The sequence below is a fragment of the Bubalus kerabau genome, chromosome 15 (genome assembly GCF_029407905.1).
Source record: "Bubalus kerabau isolate K-KA32 ecotype Philippines breed swamp buffalo chromosome 15, PCC_UOA_SB_1v2, whole genome shotgun sequence".
NCBI lineage: Eukaryota > Metazoa > Chordata > Mammalia > Artiodactyla > Bovidae > Bubalus > Bubalus kerabau.
In genome coordinates, this window is record NC_073638.1 from 24,432,593 (window position 1) to 24,447,891 (window position 15,299).

General features: G+C 52.9%; 1 protein-coding gene across 3 annotated transcripts; it reads left to right on the forward strand.

The window, feature by feature from the left end:
* Nucleotides 1-272: 272 nt before the first annotated feature.
* HTR3A (5-hydroxytryptamine receptor 3A) lies at nucleotides 273-13,072 on the forward strand. Of its 3 annotated transcripts, XM_055547432.1 has the most exons (10): nucleotides 273-342; nucleotides 431-438; nucleotides 2,622-2,765; nucleotides 4,124-4,168; nucleotides 5,296-5,405; nucleotides 6,788-6,957; nucleotides 9,739-9,899; nucleotides 10,206-10,416; nucleotides 10,519-10,740; nucleotides 12,774-13,072. In XM_055547432.1, the coding sequence occupies exons 1-10, from the start codon at nucleotides 273-275 to the stop codon at nucleotides 13,070-13,072; spliced, it is 1,440 nt and encodes a 479-aa protein (XP_055403407.1). The 3 variants fall into 3 exon arrangements, with proteins under 3 accessions (XP_055403407.1, XP_055403405.1, XP_055403406.1); XM_055547430.1 differs by having other exon boundaries at nucleotides 10,206-10,740; XM_055547431.1 differs by lacking the exon at nucleotides 431-438 and having other exon boundaries at nucleotides 2,599-2,765.
* The last annotated feature ends 2,227 nt before the right edge of the window (nucleotides 13,073-15,299 follow it).

Here is a 15,299-nt window from a genome sequence, read left to right on the forward strand (position 1 = left end):
CACCTGGCTGAACGGGAGGACTAAGCTCCATTGGCCCCGTGACATCAGCCTGGCGGGCTTCCTCCCCTGCCCTCCCCGCCCTGAAACCTGATCCAGCGGAAGGATTGATTGCAGGAAAACTTGGCGGCTTCCCAGCCCTGGTGGCCAGAGGCAGCGTAAGGCTGCAGCCTCAGGAGGTGTGGGAGGCTGGCTGATATGAGGCTGGTGGAACGCAGTGGGCAGGCTGGTCCTCTGCAGCGCTCACCCTGAAGGCCGCTCCGAGAGAAGCGACTATGCTGCCCTGGGTGCCGCGGGCTCTGCTTGGCTTGCTTCTGCCCACGCTGCTGGCACCACGGGGAGAAGGTAAGGAGACGGTGGGACAGCACGCAGCACCTGGGAGGCAGCGGACAGAGGTGGCGCAGGGGATGCTTAGCGCCTCCAAAATTTGAAGGAAGGAGGGTTTTGGAGTGGGTGAGGCAACAGGAAAGTCAGGGACCTTACCGTATGTGGGCAAGAGGGAATTTCCACGCCCTGGGGATATAGCTAGAAAGTTGGGCATCTCGAGTGAAGGGTGAGAGCAGAGCTTGCAGAGTGGGGCGTGGCACAGCCTGCTGTGTGGGAAATGCTTAGTGGGCTCCTCTCCTCTTTGCTTTGGCCCCCAGACTCATTGAAGGGCAGATGTAAGGGAAGTTGGAGCTGTCTTGATCCCCTCTCTCTTATTATAAACGGGAATGCTGTGGTCCAGGGTGGGTAGATTTTACCCAGGGTCACACAGCTCCACAGCACTAGAGACCAGGACAGATGTCATCTTCCCTGACTTCACTGCTTTCATTGCACGAGCTCTCTGGGCCTTTGTCTTCTAGAAAAGTTCCTTCCAGGGCTCAGCTCAGATAGCACCAAACTTCTCTCTGCATTCCCTCACCCATCCTTTCCCGCCTCCTGGGGATACTACGAGTTTTAGCCACAAAAGAATCCATTTCCTTTGTTGCAGACAGTAGTCATCCCCCACCTCCACCCTTCGTGGAAAGGTTTTCTCTCCAGCCAGAGCTCTTTGAAGCCAGGGCGGGCACAGTTTAGGTTGTGGTTAAATGGACAGCTCTGAAGGGCTTAGGGGCACGATGGTTTTCCTCATGCCGTTGGGAGTAGCTCAGTGGGACGAGCAGGCCCGGGCTGTGAGTTACGACTGTGGTCTGGGGCTTCTCTGGTTGAGGGGGAGCTCTGTCTCTCCCAGCACTGGTCCTTGGCCCTGAGGTCTGCGGCGCCCAGTCTGGTCAGAATCCCAGACGATAAGACCTGGGCTGTTGCTGGTGCAGTGAAGATACGCAGGGACCTGGGTCTGAATCCCAGCTCCCTTGCCTGCAGGGCACAGTACTTGCCTGTCTGAGCCTCGGGCATCTTTATCAGTAATGTGGGCTCTGGTAGCAGGCAGCCCAGGGGGCTGATACTGAAATGAACGATGTGCTCATTGGTATTATTCCCAAAGGGGACGCTCAGTAAACATCCTCTCATCTTCCCCTCTCTCTCTGCTGTTGTTTTTCTGAAAGTTTATTGGGGAGTGGGGGGCGGGGGTGGGCAGGAAAGGGAACCTGCAGGACCAATTTGCTGTAGGGATTACACGCACGGTAGATGAGGTGGGAGAAGAGGCAGGCTTTTCTAGGGAAAGCCCAGCCTACCGGGCTCTGGGCTGTGAAAGGCCCCGCCCCCTGCCGCCCCCAGCAGCGCCCTGTGTACTCCAGGGAGCCCCCCAACCCTGTCTTTCCCCTTTGTGTTTCTGGCATCTTTCAGGAAATGCTCTTACTGTTTCCCAGAGAGACAGCTGAGGTGCTCCTGTGAAATCCCCGCAGAATGGGGCGAGGGCCTAGGTGTGGGGTTTCACGATTTTATCCTTGCAGGCCTCTGGCTCTGGGAGCAGCTTGGTTTCTACTGGCTTCCTCCACACCCCACCCCAGCCCTCTTCCCAACCCCATCAAACCAGCCCAGAAAGCTAGACTAAGAAGGAGGCCCAGCAAGGACTCCTCGGGAGTTTGCATGAGCGTGCAGACGGGCGGGCTCTCCCTGGGGTGGGCTTTGCAGGTCGGAGAGGGCATTCGCTGGGTGCCCACCCTTCTCTCCTCGTCAGCTGAGGGCTGGGGTCCCAGGGACCGTGAGCTGTGCAGACACTGAGCTCTGACCTCCGCTGAGGCTGACACCCTGCAGACCGCTGGGCTTAGAATCTGTGCACTTGGGGCCATACTCTCTAGGATCTCCTGCTAGGGCCAGCTTCCCTGGGCTCCCAGAGCCCCTCGTCCAGGCCCCAGAGGCCCACCTCCTCTGGGCGGGCAGCGACTCTCAACCCTTCTCATCCTTGGCCGACTCGAGACCTCACCTGCCTCGTGCCACCTGCTCTCACAGCCCACCTTCCTTTCTCATATAAACGGAGGTTGGGGCTACCCTGATGAATACCTTTGGGTTTTGGCAGGAACCTCTGTAGGCAAAAAATTCTCCGGAGATGGGAATTTCAGTCTGTGGGGGTATCTGGGAGTTCTGGGAGGTGGGATTAAGTGGGGACACATTTACTAGCTTTGAAACCAGGGCCAGAGATCTGGGGCAAACTCAGGCTGCTCTGTCTGTTCTTCCCAGCCAAGCACAGGGGGGACCCCCAGCCCCCCAACGCCTCCAGGCCGGCTCTGCTGCGGCTGTCAGATCACCTGCTGGCCAACTACAAGAAGGGCGTGCGGCCCGTGCGGGACTGGAGGACACCGACCACCGTGTCCATCGACGTCATCGTCTACGCCATCCTCAGCGTGGTGAGCGCCCGGCCCCACTGCCCTGCTCCAGGGTGGACCTTCTGAGTGGGAGACCATGTGAGACCCAGTCCATGGTGGGCTTTTGGGTGCCCATAGCCCCTGAGCCCTGATACCACAGCTCAGGATGCTCCCCAAACTGAAAACTGGAGTCACCTGCATGGCTGCCTCTCCCACACCCTACGGCCCATGGGTTGTGTGTACGTGTGGTTCTTCACACATTGCACCTCCCTGGGTGAGCTGGGTGAGGGTGCAGACCATCCTATTCACCTCTACACCCTCAGTGTCTTACACACGTCCCTGGTACATGGCAGGTGTTACTAAATCGTGGTTGAAGAATTAATCATAAATAAAGCAGTTAATCAATTGCTGAAGTAGGGGGTTGGATGCTGGGCTGAGATAAAGAAGAAGGCAACTTCAGAGATGCAGGTGCTGCCCTGGGGTAGGGTGGGCAGAACTGACTTCTCTGGCCATCTCTACTGGAGTCAGCTGGCTGTTTCCGGAAGGGAGATTGGGAATTGGATGGAAGGGAGGGAGAGTGATGAATTCTTCATTTTATGTGGGTCTGTACCTTTTGACGTCATGCTAACATAGGAAATAGGTGTAGATACATACGTACAGATATAATTGTACAGACATACATATATATGATGTTGTTATGTTGTTGTTTAGTTGCTAAGTTGTGTCCGACTCTGCAACCCCACAGACTGCAGCACACCAGGCTTCCCTGTCCTTCACCACCTCCCAGAGTTTGCTCAAACTCATGTCCATTGAGTCGGTGATGCCATCCAACCATCTCATCTTCTGTTATGCCCTTCTCCTGCCCTCAGTCTTTCCCAGCATCAGGGTATTTTCCAGAGTCAGCTATTTGCATCAGGTGGCTAAAGCATCAGTCCTTCCAGTGAATATTTAGGGTTGATATCCTTTAAGATTGACTTCTTTGATCTCCTTGCAGTCCAAGGGACTCTCAGAAGTCTTCTCCAACATCACAATTCAAAAGCATCGATTCCTTGGTGCTCAGCCTTCTTCACGGTCATTAAATATGTCTTCTATTATTATCTTTTATTATGTTACTATATTATATATGTTTATGTGAAATATACACAACCGAATAGAAGATAATAGAAGACATATATGTGTGAACACACACACACATATGGTAAAAAAGAAATCCTTGATGTCTCCTAGGTGTCTCCTAGTAAAAGGCCGATTTTTTCCCCGGCTGGCCCCTTTCCCCACCCCATTTCCTCATTCTCAAGGGAGCAGGCGCACGGAGCAGCAGCTCCTGTTGGGGTTGGCATGTGCAAGGCGGGCTCCCAGCCCACAGGGCCGCCTTTGCTGAGCTCCCGTTCCTTCCGCAGGATGAGAAGAACCAGATCCTGACCACGTACATCTGGTATCGGCAGGTGAGCAAACCAGCCCCTCCCCCATCCCCATTTCCTTGGACTGGGGGGCGGGCAACCCTTCCTGAGGGCGCACCTCTGTCTCAGAGGAGCTGGGAATCTCAGAGGCCTTGGGCAAGGGAAGGAGGGGAAGAAAGGGGAGAGGAGGGAAGGGGAGAGGCATGCTCATGAGATCTGGGGTCTCCTGAATCTGGGCCCCTCTAACCTCAGGACTGCAAACAGGAGGCGGCTTAAAGATCAGCAGAGGAGAAATCCCCCAACCTCCCCGGTTTCCAAGGTTTTTCACAGCCTCTCCAGCAAGTGCCTGTCCCGCTTCTCCTGATCAAACACCTCGGTGACTGGCAGCTCAGAAGGCAGCCACTTTGCTTTCAAACAGCTCTGATTGCTAGAAAGTTCTTCCCTCTATGAAAGCCAAATTGGATGACGACCAAACCGGGTGATTGAAACAGGCTGATCCCATCACTTAGTCTTCCTATCCCCAGCCACTTCCCCACTCCTCCAGCTTCTGATGGGCACCGCTCAGGCAGGGTGCAAGGAGGACTCAGAGGCAAAGGAGCGACATGGTGGCATTTACATTTTAGACCAGTCATTCTGGCAAGAGAGTGGGGGAGGCAGTGATCAAAATTTAGCTATAGCCATACCTTACCCTGTGAGGTGCATACCATTATCCCTGTCTATGTATGTGTACATCAAGACCCAAGAAGGGATTTGTCTAAGAGAAAATGACAACCCACTCCAGTATTCTTGCCTGGAAAACCCCATGAACAGAGGAGTCTGGTGGGCTACAGGCCATAGGGTTGCAAGGAGTCGGACATGACTGAAGTGACTTAGCACACATACCTCAGTTGATGGCTAGGTGGTTTATAACATTAGAAATGACTGGATACCTTCCCCAGGGAGAGGCTACATCTGCCTGTGTTGTATATATTCGCATGTAGGGATGTGTGAGTGCAGAGGGGAAGGGATTCTTAGGTACCACTGAGTAACCTGGGTGCCACTGACACCCAGATTCTCCCAAGAAGATGCCCCCCTTGTTGCTTGGGCTCTGAGCGGTGAAGTTGGCCTGAGTTGCAGACCGCCCTGCCCATGATGGACTGGGTCACCCGTGATCATTCCTGCTCCTCTCCTAGTACTGGACCGATGAGTTTCTCCAGTGGAACCCTGAGGACTTTGACAACATCACCAAATTGTCCATCCCCACAGACAGCATCTGGGTCCCAGACATCCTTATCAATGAGTTGTGAGTACTGTCATCAGACGCGTGGCAGCCAGGGGCGGGGGTGGGGGGCGCTGGGGACGGCAGGGGGGCAGGAGACAAGATCACTGCTGTTGTATATGAGATGCTCCACCAGACCTGCAGAAATGGAGGTAAAGTTGCACTGGGCCCTCGTTCCCTTTTATCTTTTTCTCCCTTTCTTTTCTTTTCAAAACTCCCCTTTTTCTATGTCTGATGCTGAAACTTTGCTCTTCTCCTTGACCCAAGGATCCCTTTCCAGGGAGAAAGGAGGCCAGTGAATGAATCCACATTGTCATAATAGTCTAGTGGGGAACAGTGTTTTTAAAGGGGACAGGAATATTTCTGAAAGGAATAAAGTGCCAGCGATGGTTGGCAGAGGAGACTTGGGGCCAGGAGAAACTCAAACTTTCAAGCCACACACGTGCCTGAGTGGGCACAGATTGCACCCTGGGATGAAGTAGGTCCCACCAGCCTTTATTTCCAGCAGCCAACATTCCTTCTCCCCATCCTTCAGGCTCCACTGCCTGGGCTTCTGAATCCAAGGTCTGGGAAGATGGCTGGGGAGACAGATGGAAGGAGAAGGTGGCAGGGGCCAGCTGTCCTCCACCCAGTACCCACTGCATCGCCCATGTCCAGGGGCTGCTGCTCACAATTCAGGGAGGCAGCTGACTGAGAGCCTCACTCCCTGCAGAGCTGAGTCTGGAGGGACTGGGGATCTCTAGTTTCAGGCTGGATCTCCATTTTCAACACTGAAGTAGCCTTGGCCTTGACTTCTTGTCTCTCAGCCTGATGCCACAGAACGCCATAGGCTCAGGACCCCAGGCTTAGCTCCAGGGCTCCCTTGGGGGAGCTTGGCCTGGGGTCTGCCCAAAGAGAATGGGATGAGCTCATACAGGACTTTGTTACTTGCCCTAATTCTTCACCCCCCACCCCTGGAAATGATTGTTTTAATTTCAAGGATTCCTAGGGATGGAACCCAAGGGTCTGCTCTCCCACCAAGCCTGCCTGTTGCCACCAGGCTGTCGATCCTGGGAGCTGAGCTCTGCCCAGCCCGGGTGGGCGGCATGTGGGGGACAGCTTGGTGTTCCCCTTATGGCCCGGGGCTTTGGGGTCCATGGACTCCTGGCTTGCATTTTGTGGCTAGGTTGCCAGGGGAATAAAGGAGAAATGCTCTTTAACTGCTTGAAAAGTGGCCTTGGTGATGGCAGGTAAGGAAGCCTAAGATAAGAAGCTTGGACACGCCAAGTCCAGACAAAACTGCCAGGCTGTCCTGTTGTCTGGACCCTCTCTGCATCTCTTCCCCTGCCAAACTGCTCAGAGACCTTCTGACACCCAGGGCTTGGCCTGCTTCTTGAGCCCCAAACCCACCCTTCTTCCCTGGCCAGTGTGGACGTCGGGAAGTCTCCAAACATCCCGTATGTCTATGTCCGGCATCATGGCGAGGTCCAGAACTACAAGCCCCTCCAGGTGATGACCGCCTGTACCCTGGACATCTACAACTTCCCCTTCGACGTACAGAACTGCTCGCTGACCTTCACCAGCTGGCTGCACACCAGTGAGTCCAGGGGCTTTGGGAGGTGGGAGAACAGGTGGGGGCCCAGGGATGCCTGCATGAGGAGCACCCCTGGGGATGTAGTCTCCCTTCTCCAGTTCGCTCACCTCTTATTTGTTCATGTTGCTCAGCCTCTGTTTCCCCATCCTCTAAATGGCACTGACCATGTAACCCTCGTCAGCCTCCCTCAGCTGTCCTAACGATGGAATGAGACGGTGTAAACTGAGGGCAAGATGCTTGGTCAGGGATGATGCTTTTCCCAAGTCACAAGTAGGATCTGGCAGGAAGTGTCTTTCAAATCTACCCACTTCTTCACTGATGGACCCTCCCCCCCAGTGCCAGCTACCCTCATCTCCTGCCCAGGTTACTGCAGTAGCTCCCAGCAGTCCCCATTCATTCTCATCCCCTCCGGTCCCCACCCCCACACCAATTCATGCTTCTCACAGCAGCCAGAGAGATCTTATGCAAACGCAAATCTGGGGACTTCCCTGGCAGTCCAGTGGTTAAAGCTCAGAGCTTCCAATGCAGGGAACTCAGGTTCCATCCCTTGTTGGGGAAGTAATATCCCATGTGTGTGGCCCCCCTCCCCCCAATTTTTTAAATTGAAAAGTCATGCAAATCTGATCACGTCTCTATCTACTTAAAACTCTCAGGGTTTCGCCAGCCCTCCTGAGACATGATCCAGATCTCTTACCTGGTCTACAGGCCTCTGCGCACAGACACCACTCGGGCTTCCCCTGCCACTCAGTCCCCAGCCCAGCTGCCTGCTTTCCCGGCCCCAGCACCCCTTGTTTTTTCCCTTACTCACATGCTGCTGCTTCTCCTTGGACACCTTGCCCCTCCCTCTCCTTTTCTCCTTCTGGCGCCCCTCCTGCCCTCTGACACCTGCGGCAGGACTAGGGATGGTTCCCCGACTAGGGATGGAACTCATGGCCCCTGCATTGGAAGCATGGCGTCGTAACCACTGGACCTCCAGTGAAGGCCTTCAGTGAAAGAAAGTGAAAGTGAAGTCACTCACTCATGTCCGACTCTTTGCAACCCCATGAACTGCAGCCCACCAGGCTCCTCTGTCCATGGACTTCTCCAGGCAAGAGTCCTGGAGTGGGTAACCATTCCCTTCTGTCCATTCCTTTCTCCAGAGGATCTTCCCTGTTCAGGGATTGAACCCAGGTCTCCCGCATTACAGGCAGATTCTTCACCGTCTGAACCAGAGAGAAGCCCAAAGTCCCTCTGCCTCTGCTGTTGCTAAGTCACTCTACACAACTTCTAATCACAGTGTCCATGTCAGTTACTCAGTAAACCCCCATTCGTCCCCCAAACAAGGCACCTCCATCACCCAATTTTATAGGCTCTTGTTTTCTCTCTACTTCTGTTCATTTGTAAAGACTTATTTCAACGTCTACTCCTCCACTAGATGGAAACTTAGAGAGGGCAGGGACAGGATTTCTGGCCATGATTAGCTCCCCAGGGCAGTGCCTAGCACAAAGGAAGATGCTTGGCAAACTTCCACCAAGTGGACGCACGCTAGGTGCCTTCAGGGTCTAGTGAAGTGAGCCTCTCTCTGCTGCATAAAGGTATCCTGCAGTGCTATCCTGATTTTATTAACTGTAATGACAAACGTAATACGTAACTCCCTTGAACAAAAGTCATAATTGCAAATAATTTTTGACTTTTGACCTCTACTCTCAATCCCAAACTCTTACCAACAACTCCCTACACCGAGACTTAATTTTTATCAGTATCATGATATACATATATATATTGATATCTATTTTATATAATATGTTCTTCTAGATCCTTCTCCAGCCTTTGAATACATACACATACATACACATCTATGGAAAGTGTCCAGAAATGTTTTATGGGTTTTTATTTTACATAAATGTAAAATGTTCTGTGTTCCAATATATACTTGTACCTGAGTCTTTTTACTTAACAACCAGTCTTGGGCATTTTTCCAGTTAGTACAGATTTAGTTCTTCCTCATCAATGTTGACTGCTGTAGAAGAGTTCAAGGTTTGGGCTGCATAAACTTTATTAAGCATTTCCCTGATTGGTGGGAATTTAGATCTTTCACAGCATTTTGCTGCAATGGATACTGCTGTCTTCTGCCACACATGTATATCTGTTTCGCTAGTATAAATGTGGAGCAGTATAACCGTTATTCTGTAAGGGAGGATTTTGCTTATTTTCCTAATTCACCTTGAAAGACAGGCAGCTCAGGGACTTCTCTGGTGGGCCAGTGGCTAAGACTTCACACTCCCAAAGCAGGAGGCCTGGGTTCGATCCCTGATCAGGGAACTAGATCCTGCCTGCCACAGCCATGTGTGAGATCTCTCACATGCCAAAACAAAGACACGGCGTAGCTGCATAAATAAATAAATATGAAGGCAGGCAGCTCTATCAAGGCAAGGATGAGAAAAGCTGCCTCTTGCTCATTGCCTACAGGAGAAATTCTAACAGGAAACCTAGAGGAATGCTTGAAAGTATGAGTGTGCATGTGAGAGAGAGAGACAGAGACAGAAAGAGGAGAAGGCATGGTAATAAATAGTTTGTCCAGCTGTTTGCATTTTGCTGTGTCTCCATTCAGGACCTGTCCCCTCTGTACAGCCCCCCTGCACAGACAGGTACAGGGTGCACTATGACCTCATCTTACAGCCAAGAAACAGGCTGAAGATTACAAGCTGAGACTTGTGCCACGCCACGTGGGTGCTGCCCCACCCTCACAGGGTCTGGCATGCCCCTGGCCTGGGCTCCAAAGCTGCCCCGTTTCTCCTGTCTCAGTCCAGGACATCAACATCTCCCTATGGCGCCTGCCTGAAAAGGTGAAGTTCGACAGGAGCGTCTTCATGAACCAGGGCGAGTGGGAGCTGCTGGGGGTGCTGACCCAGTTCCAGGAGTTCAGTATAGAAAGCAGTGACAGCTACGCAGAGATGAAGTTCTATGTGAGTGGGGCACACCCCGGCAGGCTTCAGGAGGTGAATGGGGAAGAACCTCCGCAGCCCTTTCCCAGCTCCAGGGTGCCCTGCATCCTCAACGAAGTGGTTGGGGAAACACAGCTGCGGTGTCTCTTCACTTTTCCTGAACAGCCATGAGCTTTGATCCAGAGACAGTATATGGGGTTTGTCTACATCTTTCAGCAGTCCAGGCTGAAAGCTCCATGAAGCAAGAGGATCTGGGATGGGGAGGAGGGGGTTCCTGGGCCCAGAACCTGTCTGCCCCCACTCCCCTGAGCTCCTCTCTCGATCCAGGTGGTCATCCGCCGACGGCCCCTCTTCTATGCGGTCAGCCTGCTTCTGCCCAGTATCTTCCTCATGGTCGTGGACATCGTGGGCTTCTATCTGCCTCCGGACAGTGGTGAGAGAGTTTCCTTCAAGATCACGCTCCTCCTGGGCTACTCGGTCTTCCTGATCATCGTGTCCGACACGCTGCCCGCCACGGCCATCGGCACGCCGCTCATCGGTAAGGCCGGCTCCTGGGGGAGAGCTCCCTGGGGCCGAGGGACCCGCGCCTCTCCTACCTCCCATGTGTGTCCCCCACCCCGCCCCGTCCTGGGGCGCATAGGTGTCTACTTCGTCGTGTGCATGGCTCTCCTGGTGATCAGCTTGGCCGAGACGATCCTCATCGTGCGGCTGGTACACAAACAGGACCTGCAGCAGCCGGTGCCCGCCTGGCTGCGCCACCTGGTTCTTGAGAGAGTCACCCTGCTCCTCTGCCTAGGGGAGCAGTCGACAGCCCGGAGGCCCGCAGCCACCTCCCTAGCCGCCAAGACCGATGACTGCTCAGGTGAGACAGGAACGGGAGAGTCCCACGTGGAAGGGAACTTCTGACCTGGAGGCAGGGACTTGGCGGTGGGGGAGGCTCTGGAGGGCTCGCCAGGCCAGAGAGCCTGGGCAGGGCCTGCAAACTGGGTACCGTCCTGCACCAAGAATTCATGGCAGACTTCAGCCAAAGACATCAGTCAAACCCCTTCCTCACTTTGTATTCACACATCAGCCTGGGTGGAGAAGGCACTGGCGACCCACTCCAGTCCTCTTGCCTGGAAAGCCCCATGGACGGAGGAGCCTGGTGGGCTGCAGTCCATGACTAAGTCCATGACTTAGTCCATGGACTTAGTCCATGACTAAGAGTCAGACACAGCTGAGTGACTTCACTTTCACTTTTCACTTTCATGCATTGGAGAAGGAAATGGCAACCCACTCCAGTGTTCTTGCCTGGAGAATCCCAGGGATGGGGAGCCTGGTGGGCTGCCATCTATGGGGTCGCACAGAGTTGCACATGACTGACGTGACTTAACAGCAGCAGCAGCAGCAGCAGCCTGGGTGGAGGGGAAGAGGGTTTAGGAGTCCTAGAGACTGAGTGTGTCAGAACCTAAGACCTCTGGGCTTAGGGTGACCTCACCTGAGATGGATCCCAAGGGAGGTCAAGTAGATGCCCCTCAGGCACTTATAGTGCTTTCCTGGTGGATCAGCATTAAAGAATCTACCTGCAATGCAGGAGACGCGAGTCTGATCCCTGGGTCGGGAAGATTCCCTGGAGAAGGAAATGGCAACCCACTCCAGTATTCTTACCTGGGATATTCCATGGGGTGTACAGAGGAGGCTGGTGGGCTACAGTCCCTCGGGTACCAAAAGAGTTGGACATGACTTAGCAACTAAACAATGACAACAGGCACTTATGGGACAACTACCCTCCTGTAGTTCAACTCTGCAGCCTGGTTCCTAACGCTCTCTCATTAGAATCAGCCAAAGACCAGGCCCTTTAGAATTTCAAACGCCTATGAGGCAGAGAGACAGGGCACAGAGGGATACTAAATTCCTCATGCTTCTGTCGGTGGTGGTGGTAGTGATAGGTTTGTTGATTTCTTGAGCACTTTACCAGATGTGTGCAAAGCATTTTCTGTGCATTATCACAGGTTGTTCTCATGGTGACCCAATAGGATACTCATTTTCATTTTTCAAATGAGGAAACAGAAGCATAGAGAGGCCAAAGAGCTTGCCCTAAGTCATAGAGCCAGGACCTGGCGAAGGCATGATTTGAACCCAGGCTCATCTGACTCCAAGCTGGTGTTTTAAACCCTCCACCTTTCTCCCCTCCTTTGGGTCCTCCTCCTGGCTGGGGCCTGGCCTTTTGTAGAAGATGTTTGGTTAACCTAAGACCATCTCATCATGAGCTCGTGCCATAAACTAATGCCTAATTCTATTCTTCATCTGGTGAAGGCAATGATCCGAAGGTGTATTTTCTGGTCCAGAAGGATTCAAAGTCATGGAGAGGAGTGCAGGGAGGTGATATGATGCAGTGGACAAGGCAGAGGATTTGGAGTCCAGATACCTGGACCTCGGCGGCCTCACCATTAAATGATGCTCTGGCTGGGTCACTGCAGGCTAGTCACTTAACCTCTCTGAGCTTTCACATCTTCATGTGAAGAGTGTGGTTAATAATCACTCTAAGTCTGCCTCTCCATGGGGCTGCCAGGAGGTTCAAATGATATAATGGATATCAAATGGCTGGGGAAAGCCCTTGGGTTAAAAAAAAAATGTGTGTGTGAAGGATAAACATCAAATTCATGGTCTTGCTGACCTGGGAAGGGATGAAGGATGTGACTAAGGTGGAAGGATATACAGTGATCTTCAACTGCATTGGCTTTCTTTATTTGCTTAAGTTGGACGGTGGGTACCCAAAGATGTAAGTTATTCTCCGTACTCTAGGTCTGAAATCATACATTGTAAAAATGTCTGAGGCCTTAGAAATGTAAAGGCCAGTGTTCACACGAGCCTGCCAGGCCTCCCTCCTTTGCCAATGCTCTGTCCTTCTTCTAGACATGGGAAACCACTGCAGCCATCTGGGGGGACCCCGGGACTTGGAGAAGATCCCGAGGGGCACAGGCAGCCCTCCCCCGCCGCCTCGGGAGGCCTCCCTGGCGGTGCGCGGGCTGCTGCAGGAGCTAACCTCCATCCGGCACTTCCTGGAAAAGCGGGAGGGGAGCCGAGAGGTGGCCCGGGACTGGCTGCGTGTGGGCTCCGTGCTGGACCGGCTGCTCTTCCGCATCTACCTGCTGGCGGTGCTGGCCTACAGCATCACCCTGGTCACACTCTGGTCCATTTGGCAGTATTCCTGAGTGGGTCCAGCCCAGCGCCTGGCCACGGGGGGAGTGGGGGGTGATGGCGCTTGTTAGGATGGGGATGGGGATGGGGGAATTTCAGGGCCAAGGGGCACCAGTGATGTTCTCAAGGCACATATACAGTTCCTGCCTGTTTCCAGTGCCAATGCATCTCAGCAGTCCCAAACCAGGGCCTTCACTCTCCCTCCCCCAAACTTGGTGTTTAAGATTCTTCCACCCTCATCCACTCCCCTACAGGCCCATTATGGCTTTAAAACACACTCTTGGATCAGAAGAAACACACACATGGCCTGACTTCACTCTGTCTAAACATCAAGCCTCAGTTTCCCCATGGGCATTTCCCTGAACTGGCACTTTGGAATTCTGCTCACCCCCTCAGCCTTGTTTTGAGGTGGAAGGTAAGCCAGCTCTCTGCCACATGGGCCTCATTACTCTGCATTAGGTTCATCCAACCCTAAGGTCTCCCTGCTCACCAGTGGCCACTTCCCTGAACACTCATCAGATGAAGGAGATAATAAAATGTGATGAATCCCTAAACTCTCCTATTGACCCTATGTCAGCATCCGGGCGGATGGAAGATGAGGTCTGAAGTTACTGGTGGTAATGAGGTTGGGGAATTATCTGTGGTTTCAGATGTTTGGTGCTTTCTGGCCCAAGGAATTAAGAGGTGACCAAATGGTGGCTGTTCTGAAGGAGACGATTGGAGGTGGGATTCAAGGTCTGGGGATCAGAACCATGAACTTAGCAGTGGGGAGGTGGGGAGAATGATGCTCAGTTCTGTAATCCCCTGGAAAGATGATGGAAGGGTCTACATAGTCCTGTTATTATTGTGGGCTCATGGCCTCTTGGGGAAGCTGGGAGCCGCTCTCCTCCAGCAAGAACATCAGCACCACGGCCAGCACCCACTGGTTTGGTGTTTGAAAGCAGAGAATGCTAAGTCTTGCACTTACCTAGCTCCTTTGGGAACTCTTAGCAGCCAGCCCCTGGCATAGCCACCAGAAAACAGGACCATGAGGGAGGGAGAGTCCAAGGCATGGTCTCTGATCTTACATATCAGATCCTGGCTCCTCTATCACACTTCAGGGTTTAAAGATATGCTAAGGAACATCACAGGCTTTCTCAGTGGCTCAGCAGTAAAGAAACTGCCTGTAATGCAGGACACACGGGTTCGATCACTGGGTGAGGAAGATCCCCTGGAGAAGGGCATGGTAACCCACTCCAGTATTCTTGCCTGGAGAATCCCATGGACCGAGGAGCCTAGAGGGCTACAGTCCATTGGGTCGCAAAGAGGAGGACACGACTGAAGCAGCTGAGCGTGCAGGCATGCACAAGGAACATCCAGACTCCATCACTCCCTCCACCTAACAAGTATTCAGAGGAGAGAAATGCTAGAACCCACTAAGAATGATGGCTTAGAGTCTGCTGTGTTTGCCTGAGACTGTCTCTGGTTCTTCATTTCTCATTCAAGTCTTATCAGTCTCCCTGTCTTGGGCTGCCTGTCTCTTAGGAACTGAAGTCTTCCAGGCTAAATGAAAAGGACTTCTTAAAATATCTAGGATGAGCTGTTCCAGGATGCCCAACTATAAGGGGTTCATTGCAGAATACCTGAGCCGACACCTTCCCTTGACCCCAAGCTCTTGCATCTCCAGTTTTCAGACCATCCAAGGAGGCTGGATGGAAGGCAGAGCCTTGAGAACTTCCTGTTTGAAAAAGCCTAGAGGCTGAGGAAGCAGGCTTGTCTGGTTTAGATTCCTGGAGCTGCTTCTTAACCAGCTTCCCCAGCAGAAGGAACTCATGAAATATTATCTAACCAGTTGTTGGTTCCTAATATAAGCTGGGATGAGTTTCATCTGCTACTTCCACCTCAGACATATGTGCTCTTGATATTGTAAAGGATTTTACTTTGTTTTGTTGATACGTAGGTTTTCCAGAAAAAAAGCAGGAGACTGTGGGGCTGGAGAGTGGCTCCCATTCACGACGGGCTTCCCAGGTGACACAGTGGTAAAGAATCCGCCTGCCAATGCAGGAGACGTAAGAGGCACTGGTTGGATCCCTGGGTCGGGAAGATCCCCTGCAGGAGGAAATGACGACCCGCTCCTGTCTTCTTGCCTGGAGAGTTCCATGGGCAGAGAAGCCTGGTGGGCTACAGTCCAAGGGGTCGCAAAGAGTGGGACATGACTGACCGACTAAGCACACACACAAGCACACAATAGTTGGCTTCTGC